This window comes from Carcharhinus amblyrhynchos, chromosome 6 (genome assembly GCF_965287045.1).
Source record: "Carcharhinus amblyrhynchos chromosome 6, sCarAmb.v2.hapA, whole genome shotgun sequence".
Classification (NCBI taxonomy): Eukaryota; Metazoa; Chordata; class Chondrichthyes; order Carcharhiniformes; family Carcharhinidae; genus Carcharhinus; species Carcharhinus amblyrhynchos.
In genome coordinates, this window is record NC_137329.1 from 91,578,339 (window position 1) to 91,598,483 (window position 20,145).

At 38.8% G+C, this 20,145-nt stretch overlaps 1 protein-coding gene across 1 annotated transcript in view; it reads right to left on the minus strand.

The window, feature by feature from the left end:
• Window positions 1-13,233: 13,233 nt before the first annotated feature.
• Window positions 13,234-20,145, minus strand: part of mkrn1 (makorin, ring finger protein, 1) — a 77,723-nt gene continuing 70,811 nt past the window's right edge. The window contains exons 6-8 of the mRNA XM_080190927.1: window positions 18,103-18,213; window positions 16,432-16,576; window positions 13,234-15,323 (exon numbers count right to left, since the gene is read on the minus strand). Of these exons, the coding sequence (XP_080047053.1) occupies window positions 15,114-15,323; window positions 16,432-16,576; window positions 18,103-18,213 (466 nt within the window). The 3' untranslated portion in view covers window positions 13,234-15,113. The remainder of the gene's footprint in view (window positions 15,324-16,431; window positions 16,577-18,102; window positions 18,214-20,145) is intronic.

Here is a 20,145-nt window from a genome sequence, read left to right on the forward strand (position 1 = left end):
ATGAATTAATCTGGTGAACCTTCGCTGCACTCGCTCTATGGCAAGATTATCCTCTCTTAAGTAAGGGGACAAAAAAAGCACACAGTACATCAGGCGTGGTCTAACCAAAGCCCTGAACAGCTGCAGCAAGACATTCTTGCTCCTGTACTCAAGTCCTGTTCCAATGAAGGCCAGAATACCATTTGCTTTCCTCTGCATGCTTACTTTCAGTGACTGGTTAATAAGGACATCCAGGTCCCTTTGTATATTTCCCAATCTGTGCTCTGCCATTCTGTTTTTCCAGCCAAAATGTACATTTATCTACATTATACTGCATTTACTGTATATTTGCTCACTCACTCAATTTGTCTAAATCACTCTGAAGCCTCTTAACATCCCCCTCACCACTCACATCCCTACCATGCTTCGTGTCATTAGCAAACTGGAAATATTCATTTAGGTTCTCTCATCCAAATCATTAATGTATATTTTGAATGTCTGGGGCCCAAGCACTGATTCCTGTGGGACTCCAGTAGTCATTGCCTACCACTTTTGAAAAAGACCCATTTATTCCTACTGTTTCCTGCCTACCAACCAATTCTCAATCCATGCCAATATATTACCCCCAGTCCAATGCATTTTCATTCTGCACACTAACCTCTTATAGGGGAAAAGCTTTGTCAAAAGCTTTCTGAAACTTCAAATACACCACATTCACTTCCTTAGTTGGGAATCAAGTAGATAGGGTTGTTAGGAAGGCATACGGCGTCTTGGCGTTTATTGGTAGGGGGATTGAATTTAGGAGTCGCAGCGTCATGTTGCAACTGTACAAAACTCTGGTGCGGCCGCACTTGGAGTATTGTGTGCAGTTCTGGTCCCCACATTATAGGAAGGATGTGGAGGCTTTGGAGAGGGTGCAGAGGAGGTTTACCAGGATGTTGCCTGGTATGGAGGGGAGGTCCTATGAGGAGAGACTGAGGGATTTGAGGTTGTTTTCGTTAGAAAGAAGGCAGCTAAGAGGGGACCTTATTGAAACATATGAGATGATTAGAGGTTTAGATAGGGTGGACAGTGATAGCCTTTTTCCTCGGATGGAGAAAGCTAGCACGAGGGGGCATAGCTTTAGATTAAGGGGTGGTAGTTATAGGACGGATATCAGGGGTAGGTTCTTTACCCAGAGGGTGGTGAGGGATTGGAATGCCCTGCCTGCTGCAGTTGTAAATGCGCCTAGTTTGGGGGCATTTAAGAGATCCGTGGATAGGTTTATGGATGGAAAAGGTTTGGTTTAGGTTAGAGGGTCATTGCTTTTTAACTGGTCGGTGCAACATCGTGGGCTGAAGGGCCTGTTCTGCACTGTAATGTTCTATGTTCTGTTATCTATTCTACTCAAAAAACTTCCAGTAAGTTTATTGAACGTGATTTCCCTTTCACAAATCCATGTTGACTGACATAAATATTTACAAATACAAATATGTGATATTTTCTCAGTGTCCTGTTATCACATCCTTGATAAAAGACTCTAGAATTTTCCCTGTTCCTCGTGTTAGGTTAACCAATCTGTAATTCCCTGTTTTCTCACTCATTTTTTAAATACCAGGGTTACATTTGCCACCCTCCAATCTGCCAGGACTGTTTCAGAATCTACAGAATTATCATATCCACTATTTCCATGGCCACTCCTTTAGTACATTGGGTGGTAGATTATCAGACCCTGGGGATTTATCAGCTTGCAATCCCATTAATTTCTCAAGCTCTTTTTATTTGGTAATAATTTCCTTCAATTTCTTTTCATTCAATCCTTGGTCCCTTAGCATTTTTAGGAAATAATTTTTGTCCTCTTATATGAAGACAGAACTAAAGTAATTGTTTTATTGCTCTGCCATTTCCTTATTCTCTATTATAATTTTTTTTGATTCATTTATGGGACATGGGCGTCACTGGCTGGCCAGCATTTATTGTCCATCCCTTGTTGCCCTTGAGAAAATGGTGGTGACAACTGAGTGACTTGATAGGCTATTTCAGAGGGCAGTTGAGATTCAACCACATTGATGTGGCTCTGGAGTCATATGTAGGCCAGACCAGGTAAGGATGGCAGATTTCCTTCCCTCAAGGGCATTAGTGAACGAAAGGGCGGCACAGTAGCACAGTGGTTAGCACTGCTGCTTCACTTCTCCAGGGACCTGGGTTCGATTCACAGCTTGGGTCACTGTCTGTGAGGAATTTGCACATTCTCCTCGTGTCTGTGTGGGTTTCCTCTGGGTGCTCCGGTTTCCTCCCACAGTCCAAAGATGTGCAGGTTAGGTTGATTGGCCATATTAAAAATTACCCCTTAGTATCCTGAGATGCTTAGGTTAGAGGGATTAGAAGGTAAAATATGTAGAGATATGGGGGGTAGGGCCTGGGTGGGATTGTGGTCGGTGCAGACTCGATGGGCCGAAGGGCCTCTTTCTGCACTGTAGGGTTCTATGATCAAATGGGTTTTTATGACAATCGATAATGGTTTCATGGTCATCAGCAGATTCATAATTCCAGATATAATTCCTCATTAGCACTGTTGCTTCACAGCTCCAGGGACCCATGTTCAATTCCCGGCTTAGGACACTATCTGTGTGAAGTTTGCACATTCTCCTCGTGTCTGCATGAGTTTCCTCCGGATGCTCCAGTTTCCTCCAACAGTCCAAAGATGTGTGGGTTAGGTTGATTGGCTATGCAAAAAAAAATTGCCCCTTAGAGTCCTGAGATGCATAGGTTAGATGGATTAACAGGTAAATATGTAGGGATACGGGGATAGGGCCTGGGTGGGATTGTGGTTGGTGCAGACTCGATGGGCCGAATGGCCTCCTTCTGCACTGTAGGGTTTCTATGATTCTATATTTTTTATTGAATTCAAATTCCACCATTTGCCATAGTGGGATTTGAACCTAGATCCTTAGAACATTGGCTGAGTTTCTGGTTTAATAGTCTAGCAATAATACCATTCGGCCATTGCCTCCCTCCTCTATCATAAATCCTTCCAATATTAGGCTATAAGAGACACTAATATTTTTATTTTTATATACTTATAGAAGCTTTTATGTTCCACTTTTATATTACTTGCAAGTTTACTCTGGTACTCTATTTTTCTGCTCTCAAACAATCTCTTTGTCCTGTTTTGCTGAATTCTGAACTGCTCCCAACCCTCAGGCTTGCTACCTTTTCTAGCAATTTTATATGACTCCTCTTTGGATCAAATACTATGCTTAAAAATGTGAAGTGATTCACTTTGGAAGGAGTAACAGGAACACAAAGTACTGGGCTAATGGTAAGTTACTTGGTAGTGTAGTTGAGCAGAGAGATTTCAGTGTCCACATGCATAGATCCCTGAAAGTTGGCACCCAGGTTGATAGAGTTGTTAAGAAGGCGTATGGTGTGTTAGTTTTTATTGGTAGAAGGATTGAATTTAGGAGCCATGAGGTCATGGTGCAGCTGTACAAAACTCTGGTGCAGCTGCACTTGGAATATTGCATACAGTTGTGGTCGCTGCATTATAGGAAGGATGTGGAAGCATTGGAAAGGGTGCAGAGGACATTTACCAGGATGTTGCCTGGTATGGTGGGAAGGTCTAATGAGGAAAGGCTGAGAGACTTGAGGCTGTTTTCATTAGAGAGGAGAAGGTTAAGAAGTGAACTTAATAGAGGCATATAAGATGATCAGGGGATTAGATAGGGTGGGCAGTGTGAACCTTTTTCCTCAGATGGAGATGGCTAGCACGAGGGGACATAGCTTTAAATTGAGGAGTGACAGATATAGGACAGATGTGAGAGGTAGGTTCTTTACTCAGAAAGTAGTAAGAACATGGAATGCCCTACCTGCAACAGCAGTGGATTTGCCAACATTAAGGCCATTTAAATGGTCATTGGATAAACATATGGATGATATTGGAATAGGTTGGTTAGATGGGCTTTAGATTGTTGCACTGACCTGTGAAACCATCAAGGACCAAAAGGCCTGTACTGCACTGTAATGTACTGTGTTCTATTAATTTATTTTGTAATCCATGGTTAGGCCGTTTTACTTGTTGATGCTTTTGTGCCAGAAAGGAATGAATATCTGTTGCAATGCATACATTTATTTCTTAAATATCAGTCATTGCCTAGGCTTTTAATGAAGTTCCCCAATCTATCTTAGCCAACTCACACCTTCATAGTTTCTTTTTGTTTAGGGTCCTAGTTTCAAATTGGACTTATTTACTTTCCATCATAATGAATGTTATGATTATTGTTCCCTAAAGGATCCTGCACAAGATTATTAATTAACCCTTTCTCATTGCAGAATATCAGATTTAGGATAGCATGTTCCCTAGTTAGTTCCTCAACATACTGATCCAAAAAAAACCTCTTGTACACCCTCCAGGAATTCATCTTACACGGTACTGTTGCTAATTTGGTTTGCCTTTTAGACTTGTCTTGTTAACATTTTTACACAAGACCCGTAACTTCCTTGGAGCAGCAATCTGCATGAATTGCCATTCTGTACCAATCTAACTGCGTTTAAAATGGAAATTGCGCATCACGCTCAGTCTTCCTGATTCAGACTGGGTGAGATTGAAGAAGCCAAGTGTGTCCCCAGATCCCACAGTGAAATGCAGAAATGGAGTGAAGAGGCCATGCCTCCCTTTTACAGCATTAACTGCCATAAAGCAGGTGAGTTCAAACGTTCCATTGGAAGGGAGAAATTTCTAAGTGAATGGGATGTGGGGGTGGGAGCACTCAGACATTGAGGTAGAGTTGGGCGTAGTGAGGGGGGAGTCGAACATCTAAGTAGGGAAAAATTGAGACATCATTGGGGGAGGGGCTGTTCAGGACTTCATCCCTCTTTTTTACCTATGTCATTGATACCAACACGGACCACAACTTCTGGCTGTTCACCCTCCCCCTGCAGCCAGTCAGTGACATCCTTGACCCTGGTGTCAGGTCTGCAGCTGCAGAAATGTCTATCTGTTCCCCTTACAGTAGAGTCCTCTATCAATATTGCTCCCGCAATCTCTTCGCCCCATGCAGTTGAGCTACTCAAAGTACCACAGATTTGGCTCCTGCTGCATTCTCCTAAGAAACCTCAACAGTATCCAAAATGGAAAACCTGTTAGAAAGGGAGATGGACCCAGGGGACTCCTGCATTACCTGCCTAAGTGCTTTTGTTCTGTCTGGCAATCACCCATTCCCTTTCTGCCTCTGTATTCTTTTACCTGCAGTGTGACACCACTTCATTATATGTGCTATCCATAAAGATCTCATGTTTTTCTGGCACTCCAGTCTCAGCTCCAGCTCCGATACAAAGATTTCAAGTAGCTGGTCGAGTTGCCCTGCCATGATTCACCATTAAATTACTCCCTTTACTTTTGCTTCTTCTAGTTTAGGGTATACTAAGGACAGTAGAAATACTCACCAGGTGCTACTTACCAAGGCTGTTGCCTTCTTTCCAATGAAATGATCACCTGGCTCTCTCCTCACCGAACTCCCTCAGTCACCAAACTGCAACTTTCATACTCTAATGCAGTCCAAAGGCAGTACTTTAAAATAGCACTTTTATCTAGCCTCTGCAAAACCTGTTGAAACCAGTAATCTAATTAACTTGTTGAAGCTGCAAGCAGAACCTGTATCAGCCCCATTTTAAAACTGAACTAAAATTTACCTTCTTCAAAGGTAATTGTTAAATTAAAGAAAGACAAGACTTCAGATTAGAACCTAATGCTCAATTTAACCTTTAAATTCCTTCAATCACCAAACCCTTGATTACAGTCCAAAAGTGTACTCCAGTGCAGACAAAACAAATGAATTACAGTAGGGGTTTTACCTTAAGTGGATTACTTAAATACTAAAAGCGTTAGCATTAGCCCAGTTAATGTGATTCAGGAAAATGGAACCTTTGGACTTTCAATAATCTGATCACAAAATGATACGTCTTTATTTCAGAATTCTAGTAAATGGAAGCTGAATGTACATCAAGAAAATTTCAGTATTAATAAATAATGAATGACTTCAGTCATCTTAAATTTACTGTTATAAAACTATTTAAGTTACAATCTGAACACTGATATTCTTGGTTTAGTTTCTAATATTTCAGTTTTTTAATCACAACTACCCACGGACATTTTAATTTTGGCCTCCTTACAAAGTACTATGTTCAGAAAAGGAATGAGATTATGTGCTGTCAGGTCCCTGCCATTCTCAATTGATAGTTGGATAGTGCTTGTAAGCACCACAGCTTGACATAATTTCACATTTCTTCTTCTCCTTGTCCAGGCCCCCAGAAGAATTCTTTTGGTATTTTCCTCAGAAGATCTATTGGAAACAGGTCTTGCAATTTTGAGGAATTGAACATTTAGCCTCATGCATTATCATTCTGCAGCGTAGGTACCAACTTTCACCAAGACATCTCATGCATAGTTTTTGCTAAATGTTACTTTACATTCAAGTAGCACATAGTCTTCACCAAAGTGAGTAGATACATTAACCATCTTCTTTGTTCTGCACAATGTTGCTAATTTAAAATGTAACAAAAATAAAATCATGAATAAACCCGTCAGGAAAAAGAAGTCCAGAGATTTTTCTTTTCTGTAATCATGTTAAATTTATTACACTTTAAATTATTAAATTGTACAAATGGTGTGAAAATTAAATTTCAATCAATAGGCCATTTGAACATAAATTTAAATACAAGTCATCTTGATTACAAATTAAACATCTGGAGCCAACTACACTATTCAAGTCAATGACCTTTGATTACGAAAGTGATTGCTCTCAAGTGCTCAGTTATAAGGATGATCATGTGGATTTGATGAACCAGTTGAAGGAGTAAAAGTTATCAGTTTTACTTTTTGACAGTGGGATCAATTATAGATTTACAATGACTTGCTTGATTTCAAAGGCCATTATAATGTTCTGGATTGTTCTTACAACTAGCATTTTTATTTGAAATTTATGCCTAGACTAACAGCTTTGTTGCATTTTCAGTAGGAAATCACTAATAAATCCCACAAGTGACTGTTTATTACAAACAGCAATGTTAGCATACGACTTGTCAACATTTATGATTATAACCCTATCAGCCAGTTTTCAACAACATTTTGACATCTGATACCAGCCAAACATAAATTAAGCGATTTTAAAATGCTTTTTCCCATCACTTTCGAAAACACATAGAACACATTAAAACCAATATTTAAAGAAAGTTTTCCTGAATTACTGTTTTGTAGGAAATCTCAACAATGAATTTCAGTGAGACTATAAACTTGAAGCCAATCTTCAAGGATGGGAAATTTGGTCATGTTTTCTCATAACATGCCAAACACTGAGCCATACTGAATTGTTTGTCTATATGTACACCAGCAGAGATTATGTGAACAATGAATACAAGCTCATAAAGCAGACATTCACTTAAAAAGCTCATCAAACTCTCTGCATTGAGCTTTCAACATTTTACCACTCATTAATCACTTAGATTGTAATAAAGCACAAGTTCAAAATATTAACAGAAATAGCAGTTATGGCTGAAGAGACGAGAATAAGGTAATTCAATTTTTCAAAGATTTATTTAAAAACATTTAATTATTTCAGCACACAAAGACAGACCCCATTCATTTTGTCTCTATAAAAGGCTGGTGAAGTGCATTGTCCGTGAATGTTGAACCATTTTGTATACATAAGTGAAATAAAAATTGATTTTACAAAAGAGCAAATATATAACTTTTCAGTTTCAAAGACACAGATTAAAAGTGATAACTTAACTCATGCTTTGGCATTTTTCACACATTCCTGGAACAAGTTGGCCATGTTTACATGAAAAATATTAATGGACAGAACAACATCATTTAAGATATTTTTGCCATCAGTTCATTGGGATTTTCAGTACTTCCTGCACAGCTCGGCAGGCTGACATGTCCAGGACATGTGGATTCAGCACGTCAACCCAGAAAGAAAAATGATAAGAAACTCCCTGTAACACCTGAGGATAAGAACATAAGAAATAGGAGCAGGAGTAGGCCATCTAGCCCTTCGAACCTGCCCCGCCATTCAATAAGATCATGGCTGATCTGTCGTGGCTCAGTTCCACTTTCCCGCCCTCTCCCCATAACCCTTAATCCCCTCTCTTATCAAGAACCCATCAACCAGCTTCTTAAAAATATTTAGCGAGGCAACCTCCACCACTTCAACGGGCAGAGAATTCCAGAGATTCACCACCCTTTGAGTGAAGAAGTTCCTCCTCAACTCCATTCTAAACCGCACCCCCTTTTTCTTGAGGCTGTGCCCCCTAGTCCTACTGTCTTTTTTGAGCGGGAAGAGTCTCTCCACCTCTATCCTAGACATCCCATTCATCATCTTATACCTCTCAATGAGATCTCCTCTCATTCTTCTAAACTCTAACGAGTACAAGCCTAGTTTATTCAGCCTCTCCTCATAGCTCAACCCCCTCAACTCCGGTATCAGCCTAGTAAACCTCCTCTGCACTCCCTCCAAGGCCAAAATATCTTTGCGCAGGTGCGGCGCCCAAAACTGCACACAGTACTCCAGCTGCGGCCTCACCAATGCCCTATACAGCCGCAGCAAGACCTCCCTACTTTTATATTCAATCCCCCTCGCTATGAAGGTCAGCATCCCATTCGCCTTCCTGACCACCTGCTGCACCTGCAAGCTGGGTTTTTGCGACTCATGCACAAGGACCCCGAGGTCCCTCTGCACCGTCGCCTGCTGCAGTTTTTCGCCACATAAGTAATAATCCTTCCTACCATTATTCCTACCAAAGTGGATCACCTCACACTTGCCAACATTAAATTCCATTTGCCATTTCCTGGCCCATTCGCCCAGCCTATCTAGATCCTTCTGCAGACTCTCCACACCCTCCGCACAATTTGCCGTTCCACCAATCTTGGTGTCATCAGCAAATTTCGACACCCTACACTCGGTTCCCTCCTCCAGATCATCTATATAAATGGTAAAAAGCTGAGGCCCCAGCACCGACCCCTGGGGCACTCCACTAGTCACCATCTGCCAATCCGAATAGCACCCGTTGACCCCCACTCTCTGCCTCCTATTTGACAACCAATCCTCTATCCACGCTAACACCCTACCCCCAACTCCATGTCCCTCGACCTTCTGCAATAACCTCTTGTGAGGTACTTTGTCAAACGCCTTCTGAAAATCTAGAAAGACCACATCCAGATGTGGCCAGATTTATGTACAATAGCAATATTGACTTCCAAGAAAAAGGAGATGCCAGTTTTGAAAGCTTTTTTGAATAGGATCAAGGGAACTGATAGTTTTTTCTGTTGTTGCTGATAGACATTCTGGATATGTCTGGACTAAATCAATCCTCAGTCATGTGGTTGTTCAAAAGGTCGATTAAGGGTCTTGGCTTCAATCTTGTCCAGTCTGGACCAATGTTGCACCAGGATTGTCACCCTGTGGTTCAAACACCTTTGGGCAAGCAATGTTCCATCACCAAGTGAACAGAGATGGAGCTAATGTACCAGAAAATTGCTAATGTTGTCTATTCAGATATACACCAAATGAAAAATATTCAAAGCTACAAGCAGACGTTCCAGTTCAAAGTTCATTAATGCCCCAACTGGGCTCATTTTCAGTCTCCTGAATTATTTATTTTATCCTGCAATATTCTTCATCCACTAGTGGTACTGGGAAATATCACCAGCATCAATTTGGAAATGATGGCTACAGCAAGACCCAAGGACTTTTTTTCTTTCAAGGTCATTCTTACTGATCCGGATCCAAGGCTGTTCTATTTATCATCAATTTAAACAAGACGTGGAGATGTCAGCATTGGACTGGGGTGGGCACAATAAGAAGTCTCACAACTCCAGGTTAAAGTCCATCGGGTTTATTTGGTAGCATGAGCTTTCTAAACACTGCCCCTTCATCAGCAGCATTCTGAAAGCTCGTGCTACCAAATAAACCAGTTGCAATTTGAACAAGACAGACCTGTGTGGAAGATTACTACCAATGTAGGTTTGACTGGAGTGATCGCACAAAAGTTGAGAATTTGGAGAAAATACAAAGATGCTGCTTTCCAATAATTATTGTTTCACAAAGAGAAACAGATCTTTGAATGATTGCAAAATAATTAGCGGATAAGAATCTTTTGGTCATATAATGTTATGAAGATTTACTTTATTTTGTCTCTAAGTACATTTCCTTGCCCTTGACAAAAATGCAGAGTTCTTGGAATATACCATGTGCCTACAGGGAGGCCGACAGACCTTTCAATAAAGGAAGTCTGAATAGTCAGCTACTTAAACTATGATACCACTTAATGGTTGCATGATACTCGATGCTTAAACTCATGCATGAAAGTGTTGAGAAAACCATTCCATATATTTGCTGTACCAGCAAATAGTAAATTAAATCCAAGTGTAACATTATTTATTGGTTCACTGAGTAAATTTAGATATTTTTCTGTGTTAGTTTAATGAATCTATGAATATGTTCTAAATAGTGTAAATATGGGCACATTTCCATTCAGAAATTTTTCTCTTGATGAGTCAAGTCTGTGTTGACATATTGTCTGCGGTAGATGCTTAGAGCAAATTCTGGTAAGGCTGCATTATGAAAAACAAATAGTGTAGAAACTGGAAGTCTCAAATAAAACCAGAAAATGCTGAAAACACTCAGCAGGTCGGATAGCATCTGCCTAGAGAGAAACAGGTTACCAGATACACAAAAATAGATATCATAAAATGGCTACAGCACAGGGGACAGCCAGTCAGCTGTCAAATACATGCTGCCTATTTATAGGAGTAATTCATCTGATGCCATTCTCCTGCCTTTCCTCTTCAGATAATGACCCAATTCTCTTTTGAAAGTCACAATTCAACCTGCCTCCACTCCACTCTTAAGACAATGCATTCCAGATCCCAAACACTCACTGTATAAAAGTTTTTCCTCTTCACCTTTGCTTCTTAAATTGATGCTCTCTGGTTTTCAGTCCTTCTGCAAATGGGAATAGTCTCTCCCTTTCTCTGTCTAGGCCTCCCATGATTTTGAATCTATTGAGAAGTAACAATTTAAAAGGAAGTACCAGAGGCAGGGAAAGGAGCAAGGGGAGGAAAAGAACACATGGATGTCTGTGATAGGATGGGAGGCATGAAAAATTAAAGGACAAAGAAATAATAGTGCATGGCGAAAGTGGGTCGTAATGGAACAAGCAGCAAGCGGTGGAGGTGGTGTAAATGCAGAATCAATACCAACAGCTGCTGTCCAGAAAGGATGACTTTTTTCATGATCTGAAATTGTTGAACTGTGTTGAGTCAAAAATACTGTTAAAGTGCCAATGCTGTATTAATCTTAGCCTTAATGGAACTTAAAACTAGAAAAGAATGGAATGGTTCCAGTCAGATTTGACTATGGTACATATTTTCTTTCAGAATGAGTAAAACAGTAACAACCTATATTTAATAATAGCGAGTTAAATGTCAGTCATTTTGGTAGGAGGAATAAGGAAAACAGTACTCTTTGGAAGGTAAAAAAAACTGAAAGGGGTAGAGGAGCAGACATCTGGGGGTACTGACACATTGTAAAAAGTTCATTCCTGGGTATTGAACATTGCTGGCAAGGTAAGCATTTAGTGCCCATTCCCAATTGCTCTTAAGGTGGTGGTACTGAACCAGCTTCATAATCACTGCTGTCCATATGGTATATTGAATGTAATGAGGGAGTTCTAGGATTTTGACCTAGTGACAGTGAAGGAAGTGTAATATAATTTCAAATCAAGATAATGTGTGGCCTGGACTGAGTTTACAGGTGCTGATGTGTCTGCTGCCCTTGTTCTTCTAGATGGTATAGGTCGCTCGTTTGGAAGCAGTTCTCGAAGGAGACTTGCTGAGTTGTTCCAGCGCATCTTGTTGCCACAGTGCGCTTGTGGTGGGGACAGTGAAATATTTAAGGGGGTGAATCAAGTGCAGTGCTGAATGGTACTGAGCTTCTTGAATGCTGTGTTTGAGCTGCACTCACCCAGAAAAATGGAAATAAAACAGTAAAACTAGCAACACAAGTTGATAGTGCCATCAAGAGTATAAAGTGCATTTCTAGAGGAAGACAATACATAAGCAGGGAGCTAATGTATTTATTCAGAACCTTGGTTAGACCACAGTTGGAATACTGTGCCCTCCATACTACAGCCAAGTGCAACATTCAGATCAAAAAGAACATGCTGAATGTATACAGCCCTGTTTGAAAACACAGAATGACTGTTGTAGTTCTGATAAAGCTCCTGGACAGGAACACCTGTCTCAATATTGGAAGATTTTGAAACCGAGTGTTGATCTGGGAAAAGCTCAAAGGCTGAATTGGTGGCAGCCTAGGCCTGTTAAATAGTTTTTTGATTTTCCCACTAAAGTGGGCTTTCTACTAAACTGCACCTGGAGAGGAAGCTGCTGCAATTATTGTACAAAAATACACAACAAACTTGGCTAGCAGAGAATGATCCCATGGGCTATCGATATTCTTTGGATATTGATAGACATTCATGACAGGCTAAGAGTTAACGGATTTTCTAGAGCAAAGGCCAGTATTATTTATGAATGATTCCAGGCAGAAGTTGGTTTCAGCTTGGATTGGGTTATGTGCTGAACAGATCCAATCATGTATTTGGTGGAACCCAGTGGCATTATGAACTAACTGAGTTAGCCAAGATTTAACTGGTGCCAATGTTTCTTCTTGAACCAATATTAGTCAAACTGATTTTCAATATAAATGTAGTTTCTGGAAGTAAACGACAGCAGAATATGTACAATTCAATATCGCTCTTTTAGAATGCATTTCACATAGGACTGTTCCAGTTGGTAAATGGGGAGGGGGAAAACTTCCTTGTTTTCAGTCCAGCTAAGATTTAAATCTAGGGCCTATAGATGAAAGGATTGTGCTTGCTCAAGTGCAACCTTAATTTTAAAAACATAAACCAAGGTTCTAAATTGATGGAACTATTAAATTAAGCATAAATTGCTGCTACACAGTATATAAGTAGCATACTAAACAATCAATAATGTATCATCCCTGAGTTTTAGACATAACAACACATATAGACATTTAAATATACTATTCATTTGACACTGTTACTTAACTGTTTTAGTGACAAATCTGCCTGTTCATTCATTAAGATAGTCCACTCATCATTGAATGCATGTTATTGATCATCTCTATAAACTATATGAGCACTTTGACTATTTTTTTTACCCAGGATATACACAGGACATTTACAACATGGTTTGGAGCAACAAGTATTTATTTAGAAAAATGCTGTTTTATACTTGTAATATGACAGTTTAAAGGGTATTTGTTCCAGTTACATTTCCAGAAGTAACTGGTCTCAAACTTTGAGAATCTACATTCCCTCCCACTAACATTGCCAAGATCATTAGGCTCACAACAGCAAAACCTCCTTTCAAATTCAGATCTCGCGTGCAGTTCCACAAAGAGGAAAACAGGGTTAATATGCATTGTCACATATCCAAGTCATGCCACAATTACTCAGATTCTCATGCTTCCATTAAAAATATTCACTGAATCCTAATGTCCTGTGAAGGAAAATAGGAACATGTATCCTAGTTTTCAGTCTGCATTGAGTTCAAATTGCGCAGATACCCATGAAGCCAGAACTGAGAATGTGGAGTTTAATTATTATAATACAAGATGGCAGAAATCGGTACATTTGACTGCATTTCATTAATTTATGACTCTCGGCATATTCAACTAATGCATCTTAATTAATTAACAGGTGAGCTTTAGTAAAGGAGAGAATGGTGGTAGTTAATCTGCCTAAATCTGTAAATTTACACATTTATAACCTGCAGTTGATGAATTTGCTACTTTACAAAAGATTCACCCTGACCATTCCCAAACATCAGATTGAGTCAGTATCACAAGATGACCCTATTTTTAATGTTAGGAATCCAAATGAAATCTGAACTGAAATCATTCAGATAAACTTGTTACAAGATATAAAATGAGATCTATATGAAAAAGGATAAATAACAAGACTTTGGTAATTCCCATAATTATGTGTCTTTTTTTATCTAGATTAGATGAAGGATTTAAATAAGCTAACTAACTAGGAAATCAGTCAGAACAGCCAATAGTTAATAAATAAAAAACAACAGTAAGACATGGAACAGTTAACCTCACATTTCATATGGAATCTGATAGTGCTACAACAAGTTGTTTTACTTGAATTAATGCCATTAATTCACTTCACCATGGCATACAGTCTTTTTCACACAGGGTACATACTTAAAGAGAGAATCTTAACAGTAGGATTCCTTTTCAAAATTGAACAACTGAAAATAATTCTGATTAACATCCCTTTTCTTTCTGATCTATTTGAGTTTATTTTAAAAATATTTTTGTATAAACTGAGTGCTGATGATGTTATTGTTGAGAATTGGTTGGGAGTTGCTGAGCCATACAGTATGAGGGAATAAATAATTCCTAACACAAAGCAGTCCGATCATCTCAACAGTGTACGAGTAATTCAGCTCCCTCACAAGCTGGGCTCAGTTGCTCCCCAAAGCCACGTTCTCCTGAGCTGTATTAGCATACCATATAAAATTAAAAAAATAGAAAGACAGGAAAAAAACCAAGGTTGTTAATCATAATTATTTTATACTTTGACTTTTAAAAAGGGCACTGACTGCATGACATCCTCTTTAAAACAAATGTAGCTATGCGGAGAGGGTATTGGAGATAGAATAATACAAGTTGTAAAATGAGTTATGGTGTATGTGGTCCCTTGTTGGTTTCAGGCTTTTGTGCATGCAAGTGGTCATATCGCTTTCATAGCCACCAAGGGCACACACCTATATTAGGTCAAGTACCTAAACTCAACTCTTTTCCACATGAATAAATAAAGCCAGTTGCTATATTTATCCTCAAGGTTATCACCCTTAGTAAAGCAAGTTAATTTAACTTATATTTAGTAAGGAACAGGTTTCTTTTTTGATGCACTACTGACAAAACTCTGCACAATGTCCAAAGTGAAACTGCACCCAGAATGCCTGGCCTGCCTAAGACATATGGCACTGCCACAACACAGGAAAAGCTACTGTCTAAAAAACAACGAACAAGACAATTCAAAATCCACAGCGGGTGCTATAGGTCAAATTCATAATAATCAACATCAATTTCATCATGGAACAAGTCCCACTCATCATCAGATTCTGAGAAGTCATCATCATGACCATCAGCCAAAAGCATTAGCAGAACTTCACCAAGCTCAAAGGTAACCATTTCATCATCTTCATAGGAATCAGCATTTTCTCTTTCTTCAATGAAATCCCAAAAATGTGTCCTCCGTTGATTCTGTGAGAAAACATATGTAATTGTAAACAAATGAAAAAACTTTTAAATGAACAACGTCTCAGTAATATTGTATTGGCCTCAAAAGGATATCATTAGCTGTTAAAAGGTCTGTTCGAAGGCAAATGATTCCCTTCCATGCTATACAACAGCTGAAAACAAACTAGAGGATTGATTCAGACTTAGTGTTATCCAGACTGAACGGACAGACATTAGGACTGACTATTCACTCTCAACGAAGCGACGTTATGTGAAATTTTGGTTTGTACGTGCACACAGTTTAAAGACAAGAAATTAAGAGATGGCACAGAGATGACCCATGGAAAGAAATGAATCTCAATTTTGTCTTCAGGTTATACTGGCACAAAATAATGGCTTAAAAACCAATCAGGTGCTTCTGGTGTAAACCAGATCAATTTAGCTATACCAATGAACATTAAATACTGCACTTCAATTGACTTCCAATCCAATCAGATCTCCAAAAGAGTAGAATTCTATTACCACTTTATGATTAAAGGCCTCAGCTTCTAAATTCTGGGATTCTATACCATACTAACTGACTAATTGTAAACAATTAATGCCTGTGAAAAGTGTCAAATGACACCAGCAGTAGCAAACACAAAGGCCAGAATTTTACTGGCATGCCCGCCCCTGGGGAACAGCATTCTCCATTGGCCCTGGGTGGGATTTGTACAAACCTTGAGCAAACATGCTGATAAAGTTCCACCCTAAGGCAATCTTTGCCGGTTCTTTCTTAGTTTGACCCAATGTAATTTAGTTAGAAGGAAACAATGCAAAACATAAAATGACATCACTCATCAAAAAAAACTTCCAGAAGCAAAATACTGCAGATGCTGGAAATCAGATATTAAACCAGGAAACGCTGGAAATACTGAGGAGGTCTGGCATTGTGGTTTGGAAAGAAACAGAGTTAATGTTTCGAGTTGTGACCTTTCATCAGAACTGAACCTACGGCATATTAAAAATGTTCTGGTGTGTTCCACCAAATCTCCCTATGATTTATTCAACACAGCTTTTCAATGAAAGTATTTGCATTAAGGTGACATTGTTAATCAAAATTCAATTTTTTACCATATAGTAAAATACTTACCCGATATCTACCCATTGAGCCAATTGGCTTCCTCTGTGGTTGAGATTCTTCCAGACGACCGTCAGGGTATGCATGTTTGTAGAAACAGTTTCCCCCAAAGGGACAAGAGCCACGTCCTTGATCAAAGTATCGACATGCCTTGTTGCTGCAGAGCAAACAAAAAATAATTTTGAATACTGAAAACTCTCACTTTCTCTGGTGACAGCAGCCAGTAAAACAATATTAGGTCAATCCTATCATTAACAAGTACATTTATAATCCAACATGGTTAAATGTGTAATAAAAGCAGAAATTTCTAAAAAATATTCAACAGATCAAGTAGAAACTATGAAGAGAGAAACGGAGTTAACATTTCAAATCAATGATCTAACTGATGATGCTTCTTAGTATTTCCAGCATTTGCTATTTATATTGTTATTTGAAGCAAAGTATTCTCCTTTTCATTTTATGTTCAAATTTGTATTTGCCAGTCATTTTTGATTACGCTCCATCATAAATTACCCTCTAGTGTCAGCTAATAACTCACTCCCAAGTAGCCCAATGCTGGCCGTCAGCCAATTAACTTGAAATGTGAGAGTACAACTCAGAATAGCTTCCTTGATGATGTACACTCAGTTGGCAAAAATACTGAGAAGATAGTCATAGGTGCGAGCCAAACTCTACCAGAATTGTAGCATGATTGCAATAACAAATAATGGACAGAGTTAGCATGTAGACAAATAGGAGGATTCTTTCATTCTGCCCCTCAAGCTTGCTCCACCATTCAATACGATTATGGCCGATCCTCTATTTCAATGCCATACTCCCACTCTTCCTCCCCATATCCCTTGATGGCTTTTCGTGTCGAGAAATCTATTTCCTTCATAAATATATTCAGAGTAAAAAATATTTTGATGAACGAAACTAGTTTTATTTACAGATTTAATAACTGAATTTAAATTTCACTAACTGCTGTGTTGGATTTAAAACTATGTCACCAGAGCATTAATAAAAACAGAAAACGCTTAATTAAAATGCTGAATTTTTAAAACATGCTTTGCTTAATGAAATAAATAATCATTTGATGGCTTCAAACTTTAATTTTCAGATCAATAAAATTAAAGAAAAGCTATTATTCCAGACTTTACTCAGGTCCCAAATGTTTTGGCTGATTTTCTACAGGCATGACGAGATATTGTCAGAAAGGTTGGTATAGAAATCAACAATCAGTTTGAGAAAATTCCTGCCTGGGTCTTAGTCACTGAAGTCATTATCAGCATTATAATTTAAGACAAAAAGTCTGCAAAAACTGTACAGCTCCCTATAACTGAAACTCATACGCACTGATATTCTTTCAGTGTCAAAGCCATCAATTTTTATTCACTCTTCAAAAAACAGTTTTGCTGAAATACAGAAAAATTAAATCTGACCAAAAACATAGCCATGATGTGGAGATGCTGGTGTTGGACTGGGGTGGGCACAGTAAGAAGTCTCACAGCACCAGGTTAAAGTTCAACAGGTTTATTTGGTAGCACAAGTTTTTGGAGTGTCACTCTGAAAGCCTGTGCTACCAAATAAACATGTTGGTGTTGTGAGATTTCTTACCAAAAATATAGCAACACTGAAAATATAAAAGCGAGAAAGGGAAGCTGTAATGATAGCAAATGTTACTCTGGAGAAGTGTCATTTTACCTCATTGCCTCTTTGTATTTTTTGATGAGTTTTTGTTTTTCTTCCTTGTCTTCTACCCAGTATTCACTTGGAATGACAAAATTTGATGTAATTCGACACTCAGGACAGGATCTGTAAAATTAAATTCAGTGATAATTGGTATAGGCAATATCATCAAAACCATCTTAAATGGCCAAAAGATAGGTTAAAGGAAAAGGTTCCAATTTCTTTTCACAAACAGAAAATTGTTAAATAGAACATACTGATTCATGTCTCAACTGGAAAATGAATTCCATTAGCTAATTAAAAAATGCATCACACTGTAATGAAATTCTCAATATAAACCAGAATACGACAATTTCCTTTTCATGTAGTTCCAAATGCCAATAGTGAACTAACACCAAGGAAAGCTAAATTTAACATGTATCTTCTCTCTGAAAAATACATTTGAATTATTTTTGATAGATAATGATGTAAAAGCTTACTGATTTTGAGCAGGACCACTACCTTCCAACAAAGCTCTTCTATTTCTTATTCCAAAAAGACACAATGTATTCAAAGATTATACGAAATGCATCTCCAAACAACAGTAAATTAAGTGAGGTTAACCTGCATTACTTGCATATTCTAAACAACTCAGCAGCAAAGGTGGTCAGGAAGTTGGTTATCTCTCTAACATTTAGGCAAAAGGAATGCTGGGATTGGGGAAAGGGGCAAGCAAATTAAATAACATGCATTAAATAAACATAATTGCAAACAATGATATCACACAGTTTAAAATAATCAAATATATCTTAGATTACATGCCAATATTCTTTTTATGATAATTCCGATTTTATGTGATATGCAACTAACACAAGCTCAACATGCTTTACGTTAACCAGTGAAACAGTCCAGTTAACCTAAAATTTGATAAGTCATTGCCCAGAAAGAATTCAATGAGTTACTTTTATTCTTGTAAACTATGCTGTTAGTTCAGAGGTATGCTTTGAAACTTCTGAAAAATTCAACTCTTCATTTATACTGGACATTTGATACATATTATTGCTATTTCTCCAAACTATATGGAATATTTAAAAAAAAATACTGCTAAGCAGGAGCAATAAACAGAAAACGTAAATTAGACCTTTTGACCATAATTTTTCAATCTTTCTTGGACTTGCAAGGACAGGAGAATTGTGATTGTTGTAGTCTTGTTCAAAAAAGGTCATAAAGCTAAGCCAAGCAACTACAAGTCAGTCAGTTTGTAATGTCCTGTGTTATGGGTTGTAGGTTTTAACAGAAAGAAAATGGGCGACACAGTAGCACAGTGGTTAGCCCTGCCGCTTCACAGCTCCAGGGTCCTGGGTTCGATTCCCGGCTTGGGTCACTGTGTGGAGTTTGCACGTTCTCCTCGTGTCTGCGTGGGTTTCCTCCGGGTACACCAGTTTCCTCCCACGGTCCAAAGATGTGCGGGTCAGGTTGATTGGCCATGCTAAGAAATTGCCCCTTAGTGTCCAGGGATGCGTAGGTTAGAGGGGATTAGTATGTAGGGATATAGGGGTAGGACCTGGGTGGGATTGCGTTCAGTGCAGACACGATGGGCCGAAGGGCCTCCTTCTGCACTGTAGGGTTCTATGATCTAAAATACCTAGGAGGTTTTATTGAAGAGCTGCTCTCTTTGCAATGTAGAATATAAAACTGTTAAGCAAAACAGAAACCTCTGCAAGACCTTAATAGCGTCACTATCAAATCACGTGATCAGTCTTGCAATCCTTTTAAATGTATGACAGTTTAATTTCAGTGACCGGGAATCTCCTAGCAACAATAATTAAATAGTCATGGACAAATGTGGGTTAAATTACAGAAAGCCCACATGGATTTTAAGAACATAAGAACATAAGAAATAGGAGCAGAAGTAGGCCATCTAGCCCTTCGAGCCTGCCCCGCCATTCAATAAGATCATGGCTGATCTGTCGTGGCTCAGTTCCACTTTCCCGCCCTCTCCCCATAACCCTTAATCCCCTCTCTTATCAAAAACCCATCAACCAGCTTCTTAAAAATATTTAGCGAGGCAGCCTCCAC